The sequence below is a fragment of the Herpailurus yagouaroundi genome, unplaced genomic scaffold, assembly GCF_014898765.1.
Source record: "Herpailurus yagouaroundi ecotype Mexico unplaced genomic scaffold, PumYag 159, whole genome shotgun sequence".
In the NCBI taxonomy this organism is placed as follows: domain Eukaryota; kingdom Metazoa; phylum Chordata; class Mammalia; order Carnivora; family Felidae; genus Herpailurus; species Herpailurus yagouaroundi.
In genome coordinates, this window is record NW_024412400.1 from 53,144,527 (window position 1) to 53,171,670 (window position 27,144).

A 27,144-nucleotide genomic window follows, 5' to 3' on the forward strand; every position below is an offset into this window, starting at 1 on the left:
CTGCCGCGGTGTCACGTGAGCTATCGCAGTGAGCACATTCTTCACTGGGCTTTTGGCCGCGGAGCTTTATCTCGGAGTTACCACTCTAGCGTCGATATTTCCCCGGTTCCATGGGAGAGGACGATGAGGAAGCGCGGGCGCTGCTGGAAGGCAGCCCCAGTGAGGCTGGCAGAGGTGCTTCGGCCGTCCCCGCTGTCCCCCGGGCGCTGCCGGCCCTTTGCGACCCCAGTCGCCTGGCGCACCGGCTTTTGGTGCTGTTGCTGATGTGCTTCCTAGGCTTCGGTGAGCCACTGGCTGGGTAGGGTGGGGCTGATAATCAACACATTTCCGATTTTCACTCGGAGCCCGGAGATCCGCCCTGAGCTGACAGCCGCCACACGGCCTCAGCGCAGCTTCTGGCTTCCTTTCGCGCCCCTCCCTCCCCCCGTTCGCAACCGAATTCAGGCCTGTGGATGTTGCCAGCTCTTCGGCATCTGGCTGGTGGGAGTCAGGGGACTGAGCTGGGCGAGTTTTGACCCACTCTTTTGCTTTGCAAGAAGTCCCAGAGGCTAGCAGCTCGCCTCCTGGGGCCATAGATGTGAAGGAATCCCTATGTCGCCCAAGCTTCTGTCGTTATACTTTTTGTTAAGAAGGGATTCAAAAAGATTTACCCACCCGTAAGCACCCACCACCCGCCTTTTAAATAAATAATACGTTAGCAGTCTATTGTTTGTTTCTCACGATCTTTGGGTAACATGTAGGAGTGTGTCTGGGTGATAGCTTCAGTGAGTAGATGTGTGGTTACTCTTCCGCTCTGCCACTAGTGAATCTACTGGAGTAGATTTGTGTGTGGTGTCTTGGCGGTATTTGGTTTCAGTTACGAAATCTGAAGACTCTGAAAGCAGTTTCTTAAGATAATTTTTAAAACATCTTGTATTCCAGCAACTGATGTATTCCGTAGCATTCTAATGTCAGCTTGGTACGGAAGTAATAATGTGTTTTGCGGAGGGATTGGCTAAAACTGGTGTCATTGACAGGTTTAGAACATTATTATGGTGGATAGCTTAATGCTGCTGCTGGAATAGTAAACAGGCATGAAGGATGGTTTGGCCTTAGTTTCCTTGTAACTCTGTTCACCCCTCTCCCCACACTTTGTGGAAAGATGGTGCCCATCAAAGCTTTAAAGCATGACACTGGTATCCTTTATCGCAGTTAAAGCAGGAATCACAACTTGCTGGGTTTAGAAACCAAAAAGAAGAACAATACAAAACACTTAGAATTGCCCCACTCAAGTAGACAGATTATTTTTGGTAAATTATGGTTAACTGCCTGGTTTCAGAAGCCAGATTCATATCTTTATACTGATAATTTGCTTTCTTTTGAACTGGTAGCTTCTAATATGTACTTCTAGAAAGTGAAGAAGTGAACTCAGTATTATCTTGTATCCCATTAAAAATCTGTTAGTTATATTACTTTATTTTTATTTTTTAAGTTTATTTATTTTGAAAGAGTAAGTGGGGTAGAGGTAGGGAGAGAGAGAGAATCCCAAGCAGGCTCCACACCACCAGCACAGAGCTGGGTGCGGTGCTTAAACTCAAGAACCATGAGATCATGACCTGAGCTGAAATCAAGAGTCAGATGCTTAACCGACTGAGCCACCCAGATGCCCCTAGGTATATTACTTTAAATCTGAGTGCATGTATATCAAACCTCTCTACACTTCTTTCATATCCATACAGACATTATCATCATGTTTTAATTTAATGTTTTAGAACTCTGTTTCTTCTTCAATCCTGGTGCTGTATTCACTAAATTATTTGATCTTGGGTATTCTGTTTGCAGAGTTAGATTCTTACTTCAAACAAACAGAGTAGTTAAACTCCATTCCTGTGCTCTCATGGTAAGTGGTGAACTCAGGTAGCATTATTAGGAAACTGCTGAGGATGTTTGTTAGATACTGTGTGTGTGTTTTGGTAGCTTTAAATATGGAAAATATAGCTGCTTCATGAAAATGCTAAAAAAAATAGACATGGAGCATGATAATAGTAAAATGGAAGAACAATTAGTTGTTGATTAACTTCTTAATCTAAGGTCCCAATATTTGCTATATATGCACATAAGTAATTTGTAAATGTTTTGCCATGTTTTCTCTGCATTGTTTGGCTACAACTTAAAAAATATTAGTGGTGGGGCGCCTGGGTGGCGCAGTCGGTTAAGCGTCTGACTTCAGCCAGGTCACGATCTCGCGGTCCGTGAGTTCGAGCCCCGCGTCGGGCTCTGGGCTGATGGCTCGGAGCCTGGAGCCTGTTTCCGATTCTGTGTCTCCCTCTCTCTCTGCCCCTCCCCCGTTCATGCTCTGTCTCTCTCTGTCCCAAAAATAAATAAACGTTGAAAAAAAAAATTAAAAAAAAAAATATTAGTGGAAAGGAAGTGGTCCACCGTGTTAATCCTTAAGCCCCTCATATAAACATTGAAAATCACCATTTGAGTAGTATTTGCAGCTTGAAACTTCTGTATGGGCAGTATTATCACCTATGAAACATTTGTTGTTTTTTATTCTAGGCAGCTATTTTTGCTATGATAATCCTGCTGCTCTTCAGACTCAAGTCAAACGGGTAAGTTGACTTTTCACCTCCTTTCTTTCCTTGGCTTTGGAATGAGTATAGTTGTTGAGGCATGGTCAGGTCTCAGATTGCCTAGTCTGAAACATTGTCCATTGAATCCATGTTAACATCTGTAGTCAAATCCATATGTAGCAAGGAGTGTTCTTGAGTTGGAATGAGTGGCCACAAAGACTTCATTTATAGCACTTGTTGCTTGATGTTGTTTTACACTTTAAATAAATAATTAAGTGCTATTTCCATAGAAATGCCAAAAAGTATTAGCAGATTTTTGTTTGCATTTCACTTTCCAGTTGCATAATCATCTGAATGGCAAATGATTTGGTAGCAATAACTTTTTACTTTCTTAAATATGTCTTTGTTATGTTCTTTCACTTAAAAAAGTTTTTCTTTAATATTTATTTTTGAGAAAGAGAGAGACAGAGTGGGGGGAGGCAGAGAGAGAGAGGGAGATACAGAATCTGAAGCAGGCTCCAGGCTCTGAGCTGTCAGCACAGAGCCTGACATGGGGCTGGAACTCATGAGCTGTGAGATCATGATCTGAGCTGAAGTTGGATGCTTAGCCAACTGAGCCACCCAGGTGCCCCTGTTCTTTCGTGTATTTTTAAAAAAAATTACTTATTTTGAGAGAGAAAGAGAGCAGGGGAGGGGCAGAGAGAGAAGGAGAGAGAGAATCCCAAGTAGGCTCCATCCTGTCAGCACAGAGGCCCATGTGGGTCTGGAACTCACAAACCGTGAGATCACGACCCCAGCTGAAACGAAGTCGGACACTTAACCGACCAAGCCACCCAGGCGCCTGGTTCTTTCATTTTTTAAATGTGGATGCTGATTGCAGAGGATTCTGCATGTCAGTATTTTTAGTCTGGTTTTTTAAAAACACATTTGATATTTCCCTTTTCTTGTGTATTTAATTTTTAAAAATTTACTTATTTATTTTGAGAGAGGGAGAGCAGGGGAGGGGCAGAGAGAAGGGGAGAGAGAGAATCCCAAGCAGGCTCCACGCTGTCAGCACAGAGCCTGATATGGGGCTTAAATTCACAAACTGTGAGATAATGACCTGTGCTGAAACCAAGAATCAGGCATTTAACCAACTGAGCCACCCAGGAGCCCCTATTTTCTTGTGTATTTAGATTTCTGTCTTTGGACAGCAAGAAATAGATTTGCCCCTCACATTCTAGAACGAAAGGGAAAGAAGGTAGAAGTTAGTTGGAAGGGGTATGGATAGGTTAAGATAATTTTTTTCCATGTGTTGGTGGGGGGCACCAATGCAGATAGTATCATGGGAATAAGAGTGTAGAAGATACAGGCAAATGCAGATGGAGGTGGTCCCAGTAATGGGGGATCTAATTGACCCTGGACACCATGAAGCCTCTGAAAAGGGATGTGGACCCAGGAAGTTCCCAGGGAGCCCACGTGTGACCATTTTTTCTGAGGCAGGGGCCGTAGCAGACATGAGCTTCTCAAAGCAGTTAGTGACTACGAATGATTAAGAAACGCCTGCCCTACACAAAAATAATGTTTTGATTTGTTGCTAAACTTAACTGTTTGGAAAAAAATTGTTTTATTTTCTTTTCATATAGGATATGCAGGTGAATACCACGAGATTCATGCTGCTGTATGCCTGGTATTCTTGGCCCAATGTAGTTTTGTGTTTTTTTGGTGGCTTTTTGATAGACCGAGTATTTGGAATACGGTAAGCTTGAAAAACATCTCACCTGTGGGTAAAATATTATTAGGAAAACACAGAACTAGTTAAAATATTTCTAGGAAGAAATGAATAAAATTCTGTACCGACTATGATTTTATGATTTTTTTTTTTTTATGTCCTTGGAATTGACTTTTGAAATTTGGTTGGTATTTCAGTTAAGGTTGGGACTAGTAATGCTACTAATGGAATATGGTAACTCAGTTATCTAAAAGTGTAAATTATGTCCTCACTTGGGACCAGGCAAACCAAGGTCTGAATCCCATTGCTGCCACTTGCTCAACTTCTTATTGTGAGCTGTCCTGGCTTCCTGAGCTTTAGGTTCTTCATTGGTAAAGTATGGGTAATAATTCCTGCTTTACAGGGTGGTTATGAGGATTGAAAGAGATACATGTATGGCATTTGGCTCATACGTAGTATTTGCCTCATACGTAGTATTTGCCTCTCCGAGTCCCAGTGATATTTTCTCTTTCTGCCTTTGGGCATTGAAATTTTTGTGGCCACTTCTGTGGCTGAGGAAGGAATAACATAATAAGCTTTGTCACTTTTCATCCTTAGGATTATGTATGTATTGTTAGTGGAGACTTTAAGGGGGATGTAGTCTGGGAATATTTTCAGGAGGCAGAGTGGAAAATGATGAAGGATCTTCCAATCATATCTGATGGGAAAGGATTGAAGAGACTAAAAGTGTTTAGACTTGGGGACTTAAAAATTTTGAAAGATTAAGTATAAAGGAGAAATTAAATTTATTTTGCTTGGTAAAGGGATGGAATTAGCATGAAACTTCAGGGGGACAGATTCTACTTATTATGATGAAGACTTTGCTTGGTCAAGGTTGATGAGGGACCATGAATTGCATTGGGACCATAGCAAGTTTTCCAGTGCTAGAGAACATTCAGTAGATTGAGAGGGACTTGAGTTTCAGAAGTATGATTTCCTCATAGGATCTTTAGGGACTGTTATAATACTGGTGTTTTATTACTCTGGGGAAACATTAATCAGATATTCAAAGTGTAGAATGTGTAAGTAGGCCGATTTGTAATTGTATTAACTTAGCTGATATTTGTCCTTTTAAAAATAGTTATACTAAGTGGAATAAATCAGACAGAGAAGGACAAATACCATATGATTTCTCTCGTGGAATCTAGAAAAAAACCTGACAAATAAATAAACAAAAAAAAAAGCAAAATCTTACCTAAACAGAAAATAAACTGATAGTTGCCAGGGGGGAGGGGGTTGGAGGGTTGGCCACAATGGTTAAAGGGAGTGGGAGATAAAGGCTTCTAATTATGGAAGGAATAAGTTACAGGAATAAAAGGCACACCATAGGGTATATAGGCAACGGTATTGTAATAGCGATGTATGGTGACAGATGGTAGCTGTATTTGTGGTGAACATAGCATATGTATAAACTTGTGAAATCACTGTGTTGTATACCTGAAAGTCATATAACACTGGGTCAAACTATACTAAAAGAACAAAACAAAACAAAACACAAACAGGAAACAAGATAAAAATAGTTTTAGTTATCAGGAATTGTAACCACTTAAAATTACTTAATCTTGTAATAAATTCTAAACTATTGATAGTAATTTTGTAAAGAATGTCCATTTTTAAGTGGGAACCCTGGGAACTTATTAAAGATTATGTAACAAGTTTTGTTTGTTTAAGAGATGAAAATGGTTTAAACTAACATATGCCATTGCTAAAACTTCTGGAATCTCCTTAGAAGTCAAGACTTCTGTAGATTAGTATTTAGCTGGGAAAGCTGCTGACTTAAGAGGCAGACCAGCACTTTGTTTTTCTTTCCTTGGAGGAAATGTATGGGGGTAAAGAAAACTGAAGTGAATTATTACTGAAGGACTTGGTGACATACTCTTAATTCATTCTCTTTCTCTCTGTCTCTAACAGATGGGGCACCATTATTTTTAGCTGCTTTGTTTGCATTGGACAGGTAAGAAAATCCAAAACATTCATTGTTATTTATTTAACAGTGACTTCTTGTCTAATTCTACCAGCAAAAATGTGTTTATTGAATGCCTGGCTTAATTAAGCAGGGTCCAGAAATGCTCATGTGGCATAATACATGGTCCATTTTAAGCCTTGAGCTAGAGGAACATTAATATCTAAATTTCACGTATTTACTGAGAAGGGATGTTAAAACCATTATAGAAGTTGTTATTCATTGTAAGTTACTTATTTCTCTTGAATACTTGAAATTCACTTTTTCATTGATTCTACGTTATATTCTACGTTATAGGTAGTTTTTGCTCTGGGTGGAATATTTAATGCTTTTTGGCTGATGGAATTTGGAAGGTTTGTGTTTGGGTAAGTTATATGTAATTTCATTCATTCTAATATATTATAGTTTTAGTGTTCACCTATCAATTTATTGAAGATTTAAAAAAATCTATTATTGTCTCTTCTGGAGAATTACCTCAAATCCTCGAAATCTAACTACATATACACAAGACTGTTTATTGTGTTACTTTTCCTTTAAACTAAGCAACAATTTTGAGTGGTCATTGTTAACTCTGGGGTTTGAATCTTAAATAGTTCTCTAGAAATGATATTTTTGCTGAGTGTTTTGTTTTTTGTTGTATTGAAGACTGATTTAAACCTCATTTAGAAAAGTATAGACCATCAACTTGTAGGTTGGTGATTTTGCTGTTTCTTAGTGGGTAATGTGCAGGTCCTTTTGAAACCTGTTAAAGAGGCTTGAATGGGCAAAATACCAATAGATTGATTATTCTTCATGAATTTCAGTGTCTGTTCAGTAACTCCATTCTGAGTCCAGCCTTGGGCTTCCTGCCCTGAGGATGCAAATGACATAACTTATTTAAGCTTTTAGAAGTACTGGAGACATGTAGACTGATGTGGCAATTCCATATGTAGACAAAGTGCTCTAAGTGAGAGAGAAGGAAACAAAATGTATATAAAAAAAGAAAGGGATTCAGAGATGGAAATGTGGTCAGAAATGGCCTCAGACATGAAGTATGTTTTGGCATCAGTATAGGATTTGGATTAGTAGAAGAGAGAGGGAAAATTTTGGATTAGGACAGAGCGAGAAGGGTTCAGTATTAGGATATGGAGGAGAATCTCCTAACTGAAAGCCTAGAGGAGGCGTGGTCAATATGTAGAACTTACAGAAGGGAAAGTTAAAACCCAGGAAATAGGAAAATGTCGAATATGGAAGCGATTTGCCTGAAAAATGAATTTTTGTGTTTCCACAAAGTATGAACCACTCTTCCCACATAGACATTTTATATAGCATAGGTGGATATTTTATTACAGGTCATGGTTGTTATTGCAGCACACCACATTCCCCCAAATTTACCAGTGTCATACAGCAATTACAATGTGCTTGTGAACGTTGTGGATCAGGAGTTTGGGCAGGATACAGCATAGATGGCTTGTCTATGCACCTGATGTCTGGAGCCTCAGCTAGAAACATTCATGTAAAGTTGGGGGCTGGAACCATCTGAAATCTTGTTGACTTATATGTCTAGTTCTGGCATTGGGATGACCTGAAGACTAGCACTGCTGGATGGAGTGCCTAAGTGTGGCCTCTCTGTGTGGCTTGGCTTTCTTATAGCATGGTGTACTGAGGGTAGTTGGACTTCACACCAGGTGGTTCAGGGCCTCCAAGTGTGAATGAGTGAAAAGGCAGATGTCACCTTTGAGAACACAGCACCATTTCCACCATATTACGTTGCTTGAAGCCGTCTCAAGCTCACCTAGATTCAGGAGTGGGAACGTAGATCCCATCTTTTATTAGCAGGGTTGTCAAAAATTTAAGCTTGGATTGTTCATTGTGGTATTTCCGTAAAAGCTGTGACTTTTCTTCCTTTCCTCATTTTTAGGATTGGTGGGGAGTCCTTAGCAGTTGCCCAAAATACATATGCTGTGAGTTGGTTTAAAGGCAAAGAATTAAACTTGGTGTTTGGACTCCAACTTAGCATGGCTAGAATTGTAAGTATGACAAACTAATGAAGCCAAATGCAAAGCAAGGGATTTAATCTTGTAGTTATCTCATAAAAATTTGTTTTTTTTTTTTTTTAGGGGCACTTGGGTGGCTCAATCGATTAAGCATCCGACTTCAGCCCATGTCATGATCTCACAGTTCATGAGTTTGAGCCCCACGTTGGGCTCTGTACTGACAGCTCAGAGCTTGGAGCCTGCTTTGGATTCTGTGTCTCCCTCTCTGTCTGCTCACCCCCCACTCACACTCTGTCTGTCTCTCTCAAAAATAAACATTAAAAAAAAAACACTTAAAATTTTTTTTAATGTTTATTTATTTTTAATGTTTATTTATTTTTGACAGAGAGAGAGAGAGACATAGCATGAGTGGGGGAGGGGCATAGAGAGAGGGAGACACAGAATCCGAAGCAGGCTCCAGGCTCCGAGCTGTCAGCACAGAGCCCGACGGGGGCTCGAACTCACGGACCTCGAGATCATGACCTGAGCCGAAGTTGGACTGAGCCACCCAGGCTCCCCAATGTTTATTTATTTTTGAGAGAGAGATAGAGTGCAAGTAGCGGAGGGGCAGAGAGAGACAGAGACGCAGAATCCGAAGTAGGCTCCAGGCTCTGAGCTGTCAGCACAGAGCCTGCCGGGGGGCTCAAACTCACAAACTGCGAGATCATGACCTGAGCTGAAGTCGATGCTTAATCAGCTGAGCCACCCAGGTGCCCCTGTAGTTATCTCTTAAAAATAACAGGATGAAGTATGTTTTTGCTTGATAAATTAGGTATTGATTTTTTCTGTATTTCTCTAGACTACAATATAGCATTTACCTTCCTTTAATTAAGGCATTTCTAACCTTATTTTACTTAGAAAACAGTGTAAAAAGACTAATTTTGTTTTCATTAGTTCAAAGAATCTGAGCATTGGGAGAGATCTTACAGGTTTTGTTATCTAATTTCTTTGCCTGCCTTTGGCATCCCTGCTATGAAAGTCTTCACATATGGTCATCCAGATTCTCCTTGCACATTTCCAGTGATTGGAAGCTCGCTGTATGATAGGGCAGCTCATCTACTTCAGTTAACTTTATAAAGTTCAATCTCATGTAGAGATGAAATCTGCCTCCACAAGTTTTTTCTGATTGCTCCCACTTTTGGCCTCCAGCTAATGTTTATTTCCTCTACTGTGCACCAGACCTTTCTTGTAAAGACAGCTCTTAAGTTCTTGGTCAGACGTGCTCATTTCCTGTGGTTGTCTAAGCCACATGACATGGGTTTCAGCTCCCTGACCATGGTGCTCCCGCCTGCCTGGGCTTACTGCAGGTGGTCATACTTTTCCCAGCATTTGAAACCTGGAAATATTCGTGGTGTTTCAGGTTTGGTTTGATGGGAAACGTTATACTTTTATTAGTGCAACCTATAAGGTGTTTGGCAGTCCCAAACCCTGTTAGGTTTTTTTCCCTCATAAACTCCTATGAATGGAGGTTTTTAAAAAAATCCTTGCCATTGAAAATCAAGGTTCAAAAGACCAAGGTTCCAAAAATGGCATGAAAATGCTTGTAATATATTCTTAGGAAAGAAGAAATCGAGTATACAAAAAGTTTTTCATGTACTGCTTCATTATATGAAGTACATGACACGTATGTGTAATCTATAGAACATTTTTGTGATTTTGTGTATTCAGTTCTAATTTTTCACCACTATCAACAGTGCTGTTGTTGTGTGACATTGCGTAAAACTTGCCTGCATCTCTGATTGTTTCCTGAGATTAGGTTGCTAGGAATGAAATTGAGTCTAGAGGATTTGTTAGGGTTTGTTAGGACATATTCTCATATTATCCTTCCAGTGATATTTACATCCCCATTTATGGGATATGGAAGGATCCTTTTTATTACAGCTTTGATAGTATAGACTATTATTACATTAAAAAAAGTCATTTTAGGGGCGTCTGGGTGGCTCAGTTGATTGAGTGTCTGACCTTGGCTCAGGTCATGATCTCAGGATTTGTGAGTTCCAGCCTCTCACCAGGCTTGCTGCTCTCAGAGCAGAGCCTGCTTCGGATCTTCTATTCCCCTCTCCCTCTGTCCCTCCCCTGCTCCCACTCTCAAAAATAAATAAAACATTAAAAAAATTTTAAAAAGTCATTTTATCAAATTGATTAGAAACACCTAAATATTAGTTTAATTTGTAATTTCACTTAGTATGGTTTCCCATATTTAGACAATATCCACAAGGATATTCTGAGTACTTCATTATGTATCTTGTGCACGTCAAGACATGTCTGTGGCAGTTTGTGGGTCTTGTTGTCTAATAACTTGTCAAGGATGTGAGATGCAATCTTTGTGATACCGGTGTGATTGCTAGTGATCTTCAGGTTCTTTTCTGTGCAGTCCACTCAGCTGCAGTCTTTTCCCAGCTGCATTCTGAGGAGCCCCCAGTTTCTAGATAGGAATCTCAGGGGCTTCTAGGATGCAGGGTGGGGGTTATTGGAGTAATGGGAGGACCTGAGGAAGAGGTGGAGCAAGCCAGACCTCAAGCAGCCACCTCTTCTTCAGCCAGAATGGCTCAGCTTTGACCTGATTTCTGCACTTAGGGTCCTTGTGAGATGCATGAGACCAAAGGATTCCATTACAGAGCTGTTGGGGTAGATGGAGTTTTGGTGTTTTTGCACTTCCCTTGTCCTTGTGCATATTCAGAATGGTCAGAGAGGTTCTGGCTTTACTTCTCCTTTTCTGTAGCCTGAGCTGAGTTTGTCTGGTTTTGGACACTTGATCTGTTACCATTACACCTTCAGGCCGTGGACTTTTCATTTTTATTATTTATCTCTTACTGGGGGTTGGGAGTTCGGCACCCTTTTGATGTTCATTTGTAATGTGTTACTTTTAAACTCATTATTTCAACAAATATTTATTGAGTACTTGCTAAGCCATGTCGTGTTAAGCATTTTAGAATTAAAGGATTATTAAGGTGACATCCCTAACTTTGAGAAGCTTTTATTTTCTACTATAATTCTAGGAAAGTTTCCAGTTTTATACCTATGACCCATTTATACGTTGTTGCTCATTTGAGTAATGCCATAAGCTAGCATTCTGTAAGAAGTAGCCATGTGTAGGGCACCTGGGTGAGCATCCTGTCTTGATCTTGGGTCTCTCGGTTCGTGAGTTTGAGCCCTATGTGGGGCTCTTTGCTGACAGAACGGACCCTACTTGGGGTTTTCTCTCTCCCTCTCTGCCCCTCCCCCGCTTGTGCCTTGCCCCCCCTTCTCAAGATAAATAAACTTTAAAAAAAATTAAAAAGAAATGAATAGCCATATGAAATTTGCTATTGTATTTGCTGTGAGAATATTGTTGAGGACATATTCATTTCTCTGTCTTCAGTGTCTGACCTATTAACAGCATTTAAAACAGTTAACATTCCCCTTACCTTGATTTCTTCTCTTGGGTTCCAGAACACTGCATAGTTTCCCTCTTGCCTTACTGTCTACTCCTGCATGTTTTGCTGGTTCCATCTCAGTCTTCTCAACTTGTAAATGTGGGAGTGCCCCAGGGCTTGGTTATTGGACATCTTTTCTTTTCTTTTGACTCCTCCTTGGTGATCTTATCTAGTTTTGAACTTTTTTTTTTTAAATACAAACAATAGCATTTATTTACCATTTTATTTATTTATTATTATTTTTAATATAATCTGTCAAATTGGCTAACACACAGTGTGTACAGTGTGCTCTTGGTTTTGGGGGTAGATTCCTGTAATTCATCACTTACATACAATACTCAGTGCTCATCCCAACAAGTGCCCTCCTCAGTACCCATCACCCATTTTCCCCTCTCTCCCACCCCTCCATCAACCCTCAGTTTATTCTCTGTATTTAAGAGTCTCTAATGGTTGGCCTAGTTTTGAACTTTTAAATAGCATGTCTTTGCTCCTGAATTTATATCACTTGTCCAGGTCTTTCCCCTGAATTCCACACCCCTATATGCAACTTCCTACTTGACATTTCCATTTAGATATCTAGTAGGCATGCCAGACCTGACATGGCCAAACCCAGCTGTTGCTTTTCTACCAGTTATCCCCCAAACCAGCTTATGCTGTAGTTTTCTCATCCTCAGTTATGAGCAACTCTTTTCTTCCAGTTGCTCAGTCAAAACCTGAGATATTATATTAAATTACTCCTTGCCCTTCAACACACATTTTCCAATAGCAAACCCGAATGGCTTTACCATCAAAATTCATCTATTTTCTGACCACTTCTTATGATACCCACTGCTAGACATCCTAGTCCCAAGACCCTTCATCTCCATTCTGGATTATTGCACTAGCCGTCTAATGCCTGTCCTTACTTCTGCCTTCATCACCCCTTGTAGTCTCTTTTGAATACAACAGCCAGGGCAAGTCTGTTAAAACGTATGGAATCCTGCCACTTCTCTACTCAAAACTGCAGTGGCTTCCCATCTCACACAGAATAAAAGCCAAAAGTCCATATTATAACCTATAGCCTGTCTCCCCACCATTTCCTCTCCAGGGATCTCATCTCATTTTCTTTCTTGTCCACTTACACTGTTCCAGTCTCTGCCCTTCCTACTGTTGCCATGTGCACTTATTGGCTATTCCTTCTGCCTGAATATGCTGTCCCTCCCAGTTCACCTGATAACTAGCTTCCTTCAAGTTTTTGCTCAAAGGAAAAAAAAAAAAAAAACTCAAGTTTTACTCAGTGAGATTTCTGTTCTCCTTCCCTGCTGTATTTTTTCCTTATTTTTAGAAGTACTTTTCATAATTTAATATACTTCATATTTTCCTCTTCTACCCCACTGAAGTCTAAGCTTTATGAGAGCTGGAGATTTTTCTGTTTTATTCTTTATTATATTTGCAATATCTAGAGTAGTGACTGGTTCAATCAGGGCCCAGTGATTGCTGAATGAAGAAGTGAATGAAGATGATATTTTCTATATTTTTATATTTCTGTAACCTTTACTGTCTTCTTATGGACAGGATGATTTTTTTTTTTAGATGTCAATATCAGTAAAAGCTGTGCTTTTTCTGAGCTAAAGTTTATTTATTTATTTTTTCAACGTTTTTATTTATTTTTGGGACAGAGAGAGACAGAGCATGAACGGGGGAGGGGCAGAGAGAGAGGGAGACACAGAATCGGAAACAGGCTCCAGGCTCTGAGCCATCAGCCCAGAGCCTGACGCGGGGCTCGAACTCACGGACCGCGAGATCGTGACCTGGCTGAAGTCGGACGCTTAACCGACTGCGCCACCCAGGCGCCCCTAAAGTTTATTTTATTCATAGGTACCGTATGAATTTTGTCACTCATTGTGTTTCATTTTTGCTTTGGCTGCTAGGAAATTCTAGCATTGTGTTGTTTTCCATACTAGCATTTTCTATAAACTGGCATTTTTTTGTGTGTGCAGTAATCTTATCTGTGGCTTTATCTTAGTTTGTTAGTTTTTTCCTAGTAGTGTTTAAAAAAAAAAATCTATCTCTTATTTAATCTGAATCCTGTTTTATCTGTTTCTCCTAGCCACCTCACATCCTTTTGGAACAAGGCAGAGTATATACAAGTGAAAATTACGTATTTTTTCCTTTTCTTTCAGGGAAGTACAGTAAACATGAACCTCATGGGATGGCTGTATTCTAAGGTTGAAGCTTCGTTGGGTTCTGCTGGTCACACAACCCTTGGGGTCACACTTCTGATTGGTGAGTGGATCCTGATGTCCCACGTTTTGTCTCTTCTGAAAGCATGTCATGGGAAGTATTGTGGCAGAGAGGGAAGAACACTGGAGTCAGGGATAGGCCACTTTGGTTATAGTTTTACCTGAACAGTTCCCTGGTTCTTGGACCTAATTAGAAATAGTGAATCCTTCACCTTTTCCATTTACTTAAAATGGAGGATCTTGTCCCACCTTGTCTACTTTAGTGTTGTCATGCTGAGCAAATAAGAGAGTGTGTCTGAAAACTCTGAAAACAGACACTTTATGCTTGTAAGGTGTTACTAGTCTGTAGCAGAGAGATAATTACTTCCTTTTGATCAAATTCAATTGTATACCCATAGAGCTAAGATTTTATAGAAGTCAGAGGTAACATCATATGGTGGGAAGTCCACTAAGTTGGGAGTCAGGAGTCTGGGTTCTAGTCCTGCCTCTAACTAGTTCTGTCATCTTGGACAAGGAAGTTAAATTTTGTGTCTCAGCTTTCTTTTCTGTAAAATTGCAAGTGTTTGACCGAAGCTGTGTGGGTCCCTTCTAGCCCTAAGTTCCGTTAGCTAAGGCTTGGGTTATGCTGGTTGCTTGGTGGGTCACTGGGAAACATATGAGGCCTTCTGGAGTTACCACCTGTGCTTTTTCTCTGAGCAGCAGATTTTTGTAACTGAGCCCAGTGATGGGTGAGAGATCCACTTTCAGAGCCCTACAGAGACTTGTGGGATGGTGAGGTGAACATTCTGTGCCATCTTTTATTCCTTATAATTCCTTGATAATAGCTTGGTAGAAAGAGGGCATTGGAGAGGAAATCTTGGACATGCAGCTTATACCTAGGGATTCCTCTTTTCCTCCCTGCATTCCCAAATCCCATGCTTTATTTAAAACTTCTTTTTTTGATGGGGGGTGGGAGGGAGGGTAGGGTGGGTGATGGGTGTTGAAGAGGGCATTTTTTGGTATGAGCATTGGGCATTGTATGGAAACCAATTTGACAATAAATTTCATATATTTAAAAAATAAATAAATAAATAAAAATAAAAAGAATAAAACTTCTTTTTTACTCTCAGATGCTCTTTGGGATTCCTTCTAGTCCTCTCCACAATGGAGAATATGAGAACCTCTGATTTTACAAATAGAAGTTGAAGCTCTGAGAGATTAAGTTCTGTGTTGAAGATCATTCAGCTTGTTAGTGGCAGAAGTAGAACCCATGTCTACTGACTCTCATTTTAGCAATTTTCAGCTAGACCACATTATGAAATTAAAGATTCATTTATTTTACTGATCTTGTTTTTAAAAATCTTGAGAAGTATAAACTTTATTCACTCTTTATCCTGATTTGCTTAAATAATATAAGATTAGCATTAGCTAGTGATGCTGAGTATGCAAAGGAAAGAGAGCCTGGGTGAACTGTGCTGTGGGGAGGGTGGGTCCTTTGGGCTGCCAGAGGGTAGGTAGGATCAAGGGTTACAGACTTGGGAAGGAATCTAGAGGAAGATGAGATGATCACAGAATCAGACTTTGCTTTTATAATTTTTTCCCTCTGGCATCTGTCAATAATCAGTGCTTAGACTGAGTTAAGGAATTAGTACTGATTTGCTAGTTGGTCATCCACTTTGTTAAGTCTGTATTCTGCTTTATAACCCTAGACTAGTATGTTCTAGGCTTTTCCTTCTAGTCTCTAACCTTCTATTGGGAAATAATATTAGTAAGAGTGACTGTTGTTTGTTGAGTTCTTACCACATGCTATTCCTTTTCTTTTGTCCTGATTTAGTACCTGTAGGATTTTCTTATATGTGTCTAGATGCTATCCCTTTTAGTTGCTAAGTTTTCTGCTGTTAGGTAAGGTGCTGCCTCTTGGGAACCTTCAGTCTGATTCTCTTTTAAAAACGTCTTTCTTTTAAAAAATTTTTTCTATTATAGGAGGTATAACATGTGTTCTTTCACTAATCTGTGCCTTGGTTCTCGCTTACTTGGATCAGAGAGCGGAACGAATCCTTCATAAAGAACAAGGAAAAACAGGTAGGTCTAAACGCAAGAAAAGTGGGGCTTTGGGAATTGCAGACCTTTGAGGATAATTTACAATGAGATAAGTTCCTAATGTAGTGTTATATCCCAGTGAGGCTTAATACATGTTTTTTTTTTTTTTTTTCAATCTTTTATTTCCCAACCTATTTCTACTTGTCTAAATTTTGGGGTACATTTTTTTCCCCTTAAGCATTGACAGCATTTACATTCTTGTATTTAAATGCAAAATGATGAGTGTTCTTGAAGGGGAGCAGGAAAGTAGACACTAATCTTAGATTTTGCTTTTTCTAATGTCTTTTTAAGTTTTCCCAGAAACTATGTTCCAGTAATTTACTGAGAAAAGTATTTTGTAAACTGAATGGTAAAGGTTTATCACATGATAAAAGAAAAATAATCTTGACCTAGATATGCAAAATTATGCTGATAGTTTCTTCCTTTTCTTTTTAAGGTGAAGTTATTAAGTTAACTGATGTGAAGGACTTCTCCTTACCCCTGTGGCTGATATTTATCATCTGTGTCTGCTATTACGTGGCAGTCTTCCCTTTCATTGGACTTGGGAAGTGAGTATTCCCTAGGGTTCCATTTTTGTTGGCTAAATTATAATGAGAATTTAATCACATAAATGTAATTTTTTTAGCTATGAATCTTGCTTTTCCAGTTACAGTTTATATTTACACAGGAATTGTTTTACATCCTGGCATACAACTGATTTTCTTTGCTTTAAGATTTAGTATTTGGCTTAATAGTTTTAATTATTTTTTTGATGAAATACCTAATAATAGTTTTTGATTCATAATACAGCTTTATTTTAATGCTTTATATTGGACTAGCATTCTTTTTTATTTCCTCTTTATTCCTTTGTTTGGAAGCTTTTTCTTGAAAATGGAAACAGTACTTTGGCTCATTGTGCCTGGGCACATTTCCATTTGCTAGGATTATAATTATACCAGGGTTCAAAATCATTCTTTTTTGCTCTGTCACCTGCCTCTCCCTTTCCATTGGCAGCTGCTTAAACAGAGCAGTGTATGAGTGTATATGTACTGAGTGTCTTTGTAATCAGAACCTTTAAATTGAGACTGTCTGTGACTTTGACACAAAGTCACATACATTATTTTGCAAAGAACCTATCCGGTCCTACTTTAAGGGAAAGAAGCACTCTTAATATCATGTAGTAATACAGTTGATTTTCTGAAAACTTATGTGTACTGTTTGCTGTATTTTTAAAATGAAAACAATTGGGGGCGCCTGGGCGGCTCAGTTGGGTTAAGCGTCTGACTCCCACTCAGGTCATGATCTCCCAGTCTGTGGGTTTGAGCCCTGCATTGGGCTCTGTGCTGACAGCTCAGAGCCTGGAGCCTGCTTTGGATTATGTGTCTCCCTCTCTCCTGCCCCTCCCCAGCTCATGCTCTGTCTCTCTCTCTCAAAAATAAAATAAACATTAAAAACATTTTTTCAAATAAAAGTAATGAAAACAAAATGGAGCGCCTGTGTAGCTCAGTCAGTTAGGTATCTGACTTCGGCTCAGATCACGATCTCTCAGTTCGGGAGTTCTCTACTGTGAGCACAGAACCTGCTTCGGATCCTCTGTCTCCCCCTCTTTCTCTGCCCCTCCTCCACTGGTTCTCTCTCTCAAAATAAATAAATACACTTAAAAAAAAGAAGTAAATAAAATAAAATGAAAAAAATTGACATCAATATATTTTATTTAGTTAGTGAAGTATTTATATAAATACTAAAGCTTTAGCTCCAGTTGCTTGAAGATGAATGTTAAATAAGATGGGAAAGTAGTATCAAGAAGGAAAAGTTGGGGCACCTGGGTGGTTCGGTCGATTAAGCGTCCGACTTTGGCTCAGGTCATGATCTCACGGTCCGTGAGTTCGAGCCCCGCATTGGGCTCTGTGCTGACAGCTCAGAGCCTGGAGCCTGTTTCAGATTCTGTGTCTCCCTCTCTCTCTGCCCCTCCCTGTTCATGCTCTGTCTCTCTCTGTCTCAAAAATAAATAAACGTTAAAAAAAAATTAAAAAAAAAATTAAAAAAAAAAGAAGGAAAAGTTGACTAAACTTGAGTTTTTATTTAGTTTAATTATAAACAATAGTTCACTCTAAAGTGCTTATTTCTGTCTCTCTCTCTTTTATTTTAGAGTTTTCTTTACAGAGAAATTTGGATTTTCTCCCCAGGCAGCAAGTGCTGTTAACAGGTATTTCATTAATTCTGTAAGTGCTTATTGTGTGTTTAGTGTGGGTCTATAATTATAACCAAATGTCCTAATAGATAAAAAAGACATGCGACTTAACATCCATAGTGTGAAACCAAGATTATATTGGTACTTGATCCTGAGAGGCCATCTTTGCATTAATGGAAAACCAAAGAAATCTTGGACCACCCTTTATATCTTTAAATTTCTGTTTGTTGATGACCATTTTAGAAGAATGCTAAATAAAATGAGCTAGGATTTGCTTTGTCTAGTGATTTTAGGGACTTTCTGGATGTGATATATTTCATTAAATATCTTTTATATTCTCTGGACAGTATTGTGTATGTCATATCAGCTCCGATGTCCCCAATATTTGGGCTCCTGGTGGATAAAACAGGGAAGAACATCATCTGGGTTTTGTGTGCAGTGGTTACCACTCTTGCTGCCCACATCTTGCTGGCCTTCACGCTGTGGAATCCTTGGATTGCTATGGTAATATCATTGTTGATGTTTGTGGGGATCAGGGCTTTAGGGAAGACTCTGTAGAGTGCAGGTCCGGAGCCACACTCAGCTCTTCTGATAGCAGAGCTTGTGACAGTGAGAAAAAACATGCCTTTATTTTAATTTCTACAAAATAACTATTTTTAAAGTAAATATTAATTATTAATGCATAAGGTATTTTAAATTTATTTGGCTTATTTAACAGTAATCTCAATGCTGAAATCGAATTTGAAATAAAGTAGTCTTATAAAAGCCAAAATGCGTATTAGTTTCATTTATTTTTCTGTACTTTCATCATAGGTGGGAAAAAAACAAAGAAACATACAAAAAACCTATCAGCCCAGGATTCATGATTTTGCATTCTTTTGTCTTTAACTCCTAGAAGGTTAAAAAGTGACAACGAATTCATCAGATTTTTGTTATTGTTCCTTAGAATGTCATTTTAAAACTTTTTTTTTTTAACTTTTATTTATTATTGAGAGACAGAGCATGAGCATGAGCATAGGAGGGGCAGAGAGAGAGGGAGACACAGAATCTGAAGCAGGCTCCAGGCTCTGAGCTGTCAGCACAGAGCCCGACGCAGAGCTTGAACCCATGAACTGTGAGATCATGACCTGAGCTGAAGTTGGACACTTAACCAACTGAGCCACCCACGCACCCCAGAATGTCATTTTAAAGACCACAGGCTTAATGAGTGTATACGTTTGCACTCTTAGTGAGATTTCCATAGGACAGATTCTTGAAAGTTGAAATGCTGTAACAGAGGATTTGTGCATGTGACATCTTGATAGACATCATGAAACTTATCTAAAAAGTTTTTACCCATTTATAGCTTTACCAATAATACACAAATGTGTGTGTTTTTTAGTATCCTAGCCATGTTGGGTGCTGGCCATGTTTTAATCTTTGCCAGTATGATAGGTTTAGGTGATCTTATTTAAACTTAAATCATAAGGTTTCTTTTTAACTAAAGAAAAGTCTGCATTAGGTGATAGATAGTTCTCTGCCATGCCGTTCAGTTAGGTGTTGGTTACCCAGAGGTAAGATAATGGATTGTTGGTGTGATGTTGCCTTGATTGCTTAATTTGTAATTAATCAGTACTGGAAAATTAGCTTGCCTGAAACATTGGTAATAATTTTTTGCAATTTACCTTTATTTTCTTATTTACTCCTTAATTGTACTCTGGGCCCAGTCAGTTATATAGGTATGTAATATAAAATGGTTAAGACTGTGTGTGTGTGTGTGTGTGTGTGTGTGTGTGTGTGTGTATCAAATGTGAATTTTAGCATAATTGCAATAAATTTTGTATGAATGTTGATATATTTGCTGTTAAGTCACTCTAGCTAATCTGCATCAAAGGAAAATCACCTTTTGGTTAATGTTAAGCTTTTTTCCTTTTTGGTATTGCTTTCTACAGTGTCTCCTGGGAATCTCCTATTCGTTACTTGCCTGTGCATTGTGGCCAATGGTGGCGTTTGTAGTTCCTGAACATCAGCTAGGAACCGCATATGGCTTGTAAGTGTTTGCACCATAATGTCTCTCTCTGCTGTATCGATTTAATTATCGTGTAAAACTCTACGTCTCCTGAATCCAGTCACCTTCAGGCTTCTGGGACAGCTCTGAACCTGGAAATCACTGGAGAAGTTGGTGTAATCTATGGGTGATATTGTGGCAACAGAAATGCTCCAAGCCTCCACAAGAAAGCTGGAGTTAAGCTAACCCATTAGAAGTGATTTCTGACATTGACATTGGCTGCCTGTTTATCTGAGGCCTTCTGAGTGAGAAATTGAGGCCTGGTCTCTGGCCCAAAAAGCAGAAGGGGGAAACTGCACCCGTGTTGGTATTCACTTAGCTCTTTCTTTCATTCAGCAGGAAAGTATTGAGTTCATACTTCACTTAATAAGACAGGCTCCCTTACCTTTGAGCATAACATCTAGTAGCAGAAACAGTCATGGGATAAAAAACAATTCTAATCAGGTCGTTCCTGGTTGAAAACATCTTTTGACACTAATAGTATGTCGTTTATAGATACTAATGTTTAAAGTGAATTGTTATTCTGTGTGTGAAGACTTTCTAAATTGAAATGTGTTTTTATATTTCTTGAATTGTAGCATGCAGTCCATTCAGAATCTTGGGTTGGCGATCATTTCCATTATTGCTGGCATGATATTGGATACTCGGGGATATTTGTTTTTAGAAGTTTTCTTCATTGCCTGTGTGTCTTGTAAGTGTGATGTGGCAACATTTAGTTTCTTATAAAGTGTAGCAGAATGTTTTATTTATACTTTTAGGTTTTTGTTGTTCTTGTTCTCATTTTCCCTCTTTTAAACCAAATCCCTAAAATGTACCTCTCAGATTTGCCTATTTCTTAGTCAGTACATCGAAGTTTTCCAGCCAGTGGTTTTCTAGTTCTATGAGGATTCCCAAGCATTTTTTAAGGAGATGCCTATTTTTAAAAGTAGTAGTGGAATTTGCTTCATATTCTGTTTTAAATACAGTTTTTAGGAAACATTATCCTCTTTGAAGTGGAACCATTTAAAGGGTGCCAGGTATGTTCCTGGTGTGAATATATAGAATTTGGTATGATTTAGGTGTGAGTGCTCATGGTTTATTCATTAGGCAGCTTTTAATTACTTTTATTCTTAGTCTTATAATTTAATTTTTACCTGTAATGATTTATTCGTTAAAAATAGGAAATACTAGGAAACTGTTGAAAACTACAAAAATAAACTAGTATTTTTCCTGTGGTAGGCTTCACCATACATATAGTTGTATTTACCTGAAAAAAGTTCTTATATAACATACCAAGTTGTCTATTATGCTTTCTTTATTTTTTTCATCATGACATTTCTGTTTTTTTTAATATAATTTATTGTCAAATTGGTTTCCATACAACACCCAGTGCTCATCCCAACAGGTGCCCTCCTCAATGCCCATCACCCACTTTCCCCTCTCCCCCACCCCCATCAACGCTCAGTTTGTTCTCAGTATTTACGAGTCTCTTATGGTTTGCCTCCCTCCCTCTCTGTAACTTTTTTTTCCCCTTACCACCCCCCGCCATGGTCTACTGTTAAATTTCTCAAGATCCACATATGAGTGAAAACATATGGTATCTGTCTTTTTCTGACTGACTTATTTCACTTAGCATAACACCCTCCAGTTCCATCCACATTACTGCAAATGGCATGATTTCATTCTTTCTCATTGCCAAGTAGTATTCCATTGTATATATAAACCACATCTTCTTTATCCATCCATTATGCTTTAACATATGTTTAATTGGCAAACCCTAGTGATGATTTTTATCAGACCTCATTTACAGGGATTAAAGACAATTTATACTTGAAATGTGGTATTTGTAGATAATTGTTATGCAAAGCCTGTATTATATTATCTCATACTCATAGAGTAAGCACACCATATTTTAAAGATGTATTATTTGTTTTTAAAAAGTAGATGATACAGAATTCACAACTAGGTAATGAAAGTATTTTTGTCTGTTTTTGATGCTGCAACATGTGGTTTAATTTCAGTCCACAATTCCACATATATTTGATTCTCAAACCTGACACCATGCCATTTAAAAATGTTTTTGTTGCCATATTAACTTAAAGTAAACAAAGTGTGCCTCACCTGTTAAGGTAAAAAGCCAAGTCCTGACTTTCTGAGGTTTTCCCTGGCTCTGGGCTTCTGGGATTCAAATGACCTCGTTCTCATGTTTGGTGAATTTGTAAAATGGATATGATGTTTTCAGACTAGAAGGATTACTTCTGTTTGGTTCTCTGTAAAAAGATAAGTAGGGTGCTGGCAGGACTTTTTGGAAGTGTAAGGAAGGACTACCACTTAAAAGGGAGAGGAAAGAGCTACAGGATGATCTGTGGGTAGATCAGCCCCTTCTGTCTCAGCTTCTTTGTTTCTGGCCTGCCATGCCTGGTCTCATGTAGCCCATGGGAAAAAATGGTGTGTAAATAATTTTTAGTGATTTTTGAAAACTAATGTGAATAGTGTTTTTTTTTATTATTATTATTTTGAGAGAGAGTATGAATGCATGTGTGGGGTAGGGAGTATGGGGGGAGGGGAGAGGCAGAGGGAGAGGGAGAGAAAGAATCTCAGCACCAATATGGTGCTCAATATTATGACCTTGAGATCATGACCTGAGCTGAAATTAAGAGTCCGACGCTTAACTGACTGAGCCACCCAGGTACCCCAGTAGTGTTTGTATTTTTAAATGCCGGTCAGTAAAGATTTCTCTAAGTTTTACTTTGTAATTATGATTACATAGGAATCATTGGGAAGAAGTACATGTTTTTTAAGGACCTGTTTTTTTCCACTTTCAGTGTCACTTTTATCTGTGGTCTTACTCTATGTGGTGAATCGTGCTCGAGGTAAGTAGAATTCAGACATTTTCTTCTTAAACCACCGTGGATCATCTTGTGGGGTCCCTGGATTGTCTACATGCCTCTTTAGAGCCCAGTGCTTTAGTTATGTAATAATGACATTCCATTCGTAGTGATAGAAACACAATTCATTATTTAACATATAATTATGTGTTCTGGAACTTCAGATTTATTAAAATTGTTGTCATTTTCTTTCTGGCCAGTTTAAGTTTTGTAATATAACATTTTAGATGTTCTTTTTTATGTTAGCATAAAAAAAGTATGGCATTTTTAAAGTAACTTAAAGCCATTATTGTGTTATTGTCTCATATTTTAAAAAAGTACACATATTTATAGCTACAGTTTGCATTTTAAGGTTTAAAGTGTTTGATAGAGAATGAGGTGTTACACAATTTTTCTTTTGCTGTATCTTCTATATGCATTTGTACTTCTTTAAAAAAATTTTTTTAATGTTTATTTATTTTGGAGAGAGAGAGAGAGTGAGAGAGAGTGAGCAGGGGAGGGACAGAGAGAGGGAGACAGAATCCAAAGCAGGCTCCAGGCAGGAGCTGTCAGCACAGAGCCCAATGCAGGGCTGGAACTCACGAACCTTGAGATCATGACCTAAGCCGAAGTTGTACGCTTAACTGACTGAGCCACGCAGGCACCCCATTTTCTTTGTTTTTTATAAGGTTTTGATGTTACCTTTATTAATTTTTCTAACTTGCTTGCCCTGAAAGGTTGTTATGTACCTAGAAAAATGTGTGTACTTGCTAATTAAATTATTTTAGGTCATTTCCTTTAGTTTCTCTTAGTTTTCGCTATTATTGAATATTAATTAATACAATGTCCCAGTTAACACGATGTAATGAAATACGTAAGTCCAAGCTTAAAAAAAACAAAGCTCACATTATACAGTGATTATTTGTATTTGTATCATATAAAGATTCTTAAAGTACATTCCACCCCTGCCCCCCCTTGGGAAGGTTCCAGGAGATAAACTATTTCTTTCTCATCTTCTGTAGCCTTTTGTGTTACTTTAAGGTATACTAATGTAAATGTGGGGTGTGTGTGTGTGTGTGTGTGTGTGTGTGTGTGTGTGAATGTTTGAATTTTAATTTTAGTAGTTTTATAGAAAAGGTTCTGTGCTTATTTGTGTTTTAGGGGGGAACCTAAATTATTCTGCAAGACAAAGGGAAGAAGTAAAACTTTCTCATGCTGAGTAAGTATTAAAAGAGAAAAGTTGTCTTTCTTTTGCAAATCTCAAACATTAGCATTTTATTTCAAAGTATGAGGTTTGGACTTTTAAGAAATTAGTCTTCTTGAGATTTGAGAGCTAGAAATTATCTGTGGAACTAGTGTAACAAAATTCTTACTTGTTCAGAAAATTTAAATAGGGTCAATGTCAAGGGTTAAAATGAAGGGGGATAAGAAGAATTGGGCTTTAAATTGCTTTCTGGGAGAGAGAGAGAGAGAGAGAGAGAGACTTGTAGTATTTGTCATTTATTGGAGGAAAGGTCTTTGTCCTAAGCTCCTATTCTGGGCTTACCCTTCCATTCTCTCTGATGTTGTCTTTTTCTTAACTAGTTGAGATAATTTTTCATCTTCTGCTACTAACATTCTGTGTCTTCTCATTTAGAACAGATTAAGTATATAGTGTGGTGTTTAAGTTAATTTTTTCCACAAGTGAATGCTAAAACATAACTGATTCTATTTCCTGTTACTATAATTTCTGATTTTTTAGATATTAAAATTTTTATGATTTAAAAAATGTACTTATAAACATATGCCATGTAATTATAAGTTTTGTGAATTTTGTATAGCTTAAAATCTTGTAGAACAAAGCTGTCTTTTAAGGAGGTGATTCTTGGCCATTTCAAATTACCTTTTTTTTTTTTTTTTTTTAACGTTTATTTATTTTTTTTGGGACACAGAGAGACAGAGCATGAACGGGGGAGGGGCAGAGAGAGAGGGAGACACAGAATCAGAAACAGGCTCCAGGCTCTGAGCCATCAGCCCAGAGCCCGACGCGGGGCTCGAACTCACGGAGCGCGAGATCGTGACCTGGCTGAAGTCGGACGCTTAACCGACTGCGCCACCCAGGCGCCCCTCAAATTACCTTTTAACATAGTAATTCTACTTCTTGAAATACATCTTGAGAATATAATCAAAGCTATTACAGGTTTTAAATGTCTTTATGACAGTCTTGTTTGTTATATCAAACAGTTGGAAAAAACATGAATGTCCCAAGGTAGGGAAATGGTTAAATAAATTATGACACATCCATATAATATGTTGTTAAAATCATGTTTTAGAAAGAATTTAAAAGTCAGGATGACTTTTTTTCTGTCTGTGCACCAAGTCAGAGATACCTACCCTACCACATGTTAAGTAGACAAAAGATTAAAATGCAAACATAATATCCAGTTTTGTTAAAGAAAAAGTATGCAGGCATGTGTATTTCTTACTTACTTACTTGTATATGATAGAAGAAATACTGAAAGGAAAAACCCCAAATACTAACAATTCCATTTGAATGGTAAGGTTACAGGCATACATTTTCCTTTATCCATATTTTCCAGATTTTCTACATTGATCTTATGTTACTTTTACAATCAAGAGGAGTTAAGAGATATTCAGCAAAGTGTGCAGCCTTTAATATTTGGCACTACATGTTTTGTAATGCTTATGGTTTTTATTTTGTAAACCAGTTGAGACCTCCTGTGTTTTCTTTCTCCTTTTTGGTAACTTACTGCATTGTGTTTTGCAGATGAGAAGCTTAAATGACTGTGTCATGAGATGGGCTGCACACATCATTGGTTTGAAAACTTCTATTTTTTTTTTAAATCTAGAGATTAATCATTAGGAAAAATAATGGTGTGGAAAGTTTTTATATTTATATTTCAAAAATACCTATTTCAAAGTATATTTGTGATGACTGTTTTGGCCTCTGTCTTATGAATTGTGTATTGCTGAAGAATTCTACTTTGGAATGGGCTAATCAACAGTGAGGTTTAGAAAGTTTCTCTGGTATATACAGGTGAACTTTAGTGAGGACAGTAAATAGTGGAAAACTTGGATCTTGTATTGAGATAATTTTCAGAAGAAGCATCTTTAGATCTTAAAGCAAAAAAAAAAAAAGGGTTTTGAGGGGTAGAAGGGATATTTTATACAGAATAAACAATGGCATGTTCATAGGCATTCCCTATTTTGATAGGGAATATTTGAAAGATATTTTTTATGCAGTCTTTTCATTTTCACAAATAGCAGATTGAATTCTGCTCTCTTTAGTTATGAGAGGTTGATGAGCAGTGACCCTTTTGAACTTCTTTGTATCTCCATTACTCAGGACCCTGATCACTTAGAGATGTAATTTTGTGCTAGAGTTTTTTCTTACAATCTAATTAATTACTAAGCAGTATCCTTGAAATTATGCATATCTACATGGATTAAAACACTGCAAAAAGAATACTTGATGTCTTTTAAAACTTGATTGTTTAAAAGATATTAAAACACTGATTTTAACTGTTAATTATTTGGAAGATGATCTCTATAAGAAAGTCTAAGTTGGAGGGGCTCTGGGGTGGCTCAGTCCATTAAGTATCTTGACTCTTGATTTTGGCTCAGGTCATGTACTCAGTTTGTGAGTTCAAGCCCCATATCAGGCTCTGTGCTGATGGTGTGGAACCTGCTTGGGATTCTGTCTCTGCTTCTCTCCCTCCTTCCCCAGCTTGTGCTCTCTCTCTCACTCTCTCTTAAAAAATAAATAAACAAACAAATAAATAAACTAAAAAAAAAAGATCTAAGTTGGAATAAAGAAAATTTGCTTAATTAAAGTCTTTGTAAGTCAGTGGAGCACCTTTTTCTCCAGAGTAGGACTTTAAATCACATTTATATATTTCGGATTAAATATGGTTATAAAATTTCTTTGACAAACTTAAAAACTTTTTAATTGACTTAGTCTTAGCATATTATATGTTAAAGTCAAGAAATTTTTCATGTGATTTGCTTTTCAGGAGCATGCAGATATTTTAGACAACTATTAAACTGTCATATTTAGCTAATTATATTATTTGAAATATAT

At 38.1% G+C, this 27,144-nt stretch overlaps 1 protein-coding gene across 2 annotated transcripts; it reads left to right on the forward strand.

Annotated features, from left to right (window-relative positions):
* On the forward strand, positions 1 to 26,592 carry MFSD1 (major facilitator superfamily domain containing 1). 2 transcript variants are annotated; one of them, XM_040480608.1, is made up of 16 exons: positions 1 to 282; positions 2,542 to 2,594; positions 4,181 to 4,293; positions 6,217 to 6,259; positions 6,566 to 6,633; positions 8,169 to 8,277; positions 13,862 to 13,964; positions 15,884 to 15,982; positions 16,437 to 16,548; positions 18,129 to 18,185; positions 18,518 to 18,674; positions 20,102 to 20,199; positions 20,796 to 20,908; positions 23,022 to 23,069; positions 24,225 to 24,282; positions 25,831 to 26,592. In XM_040480608.1, exons 1-16 carry the CDS (start codon positions 111 to 113, stop codon positions 25,832 to 25,834), a joined length of 1,407 nt encoding a protein of 468 aa, XP_040336542.1. In that variant the 5' UTR covers positions 1 to 110; the 3' UTR covers positions 25,835 to 26,592. The 2 variants fall into 2 exon arrangements, with proteins under 2 accessions (XP_040336542.1, XP_040336543.1); XM_040480609.1 differs by lacking the exon at positions 25,831 to 26,592 and having other exon boundaries at positions 24,225 to 24,286.
* The last annotated feature ends 552 nt before the right edge of the window (positions 26,593 to 27,144 follow it).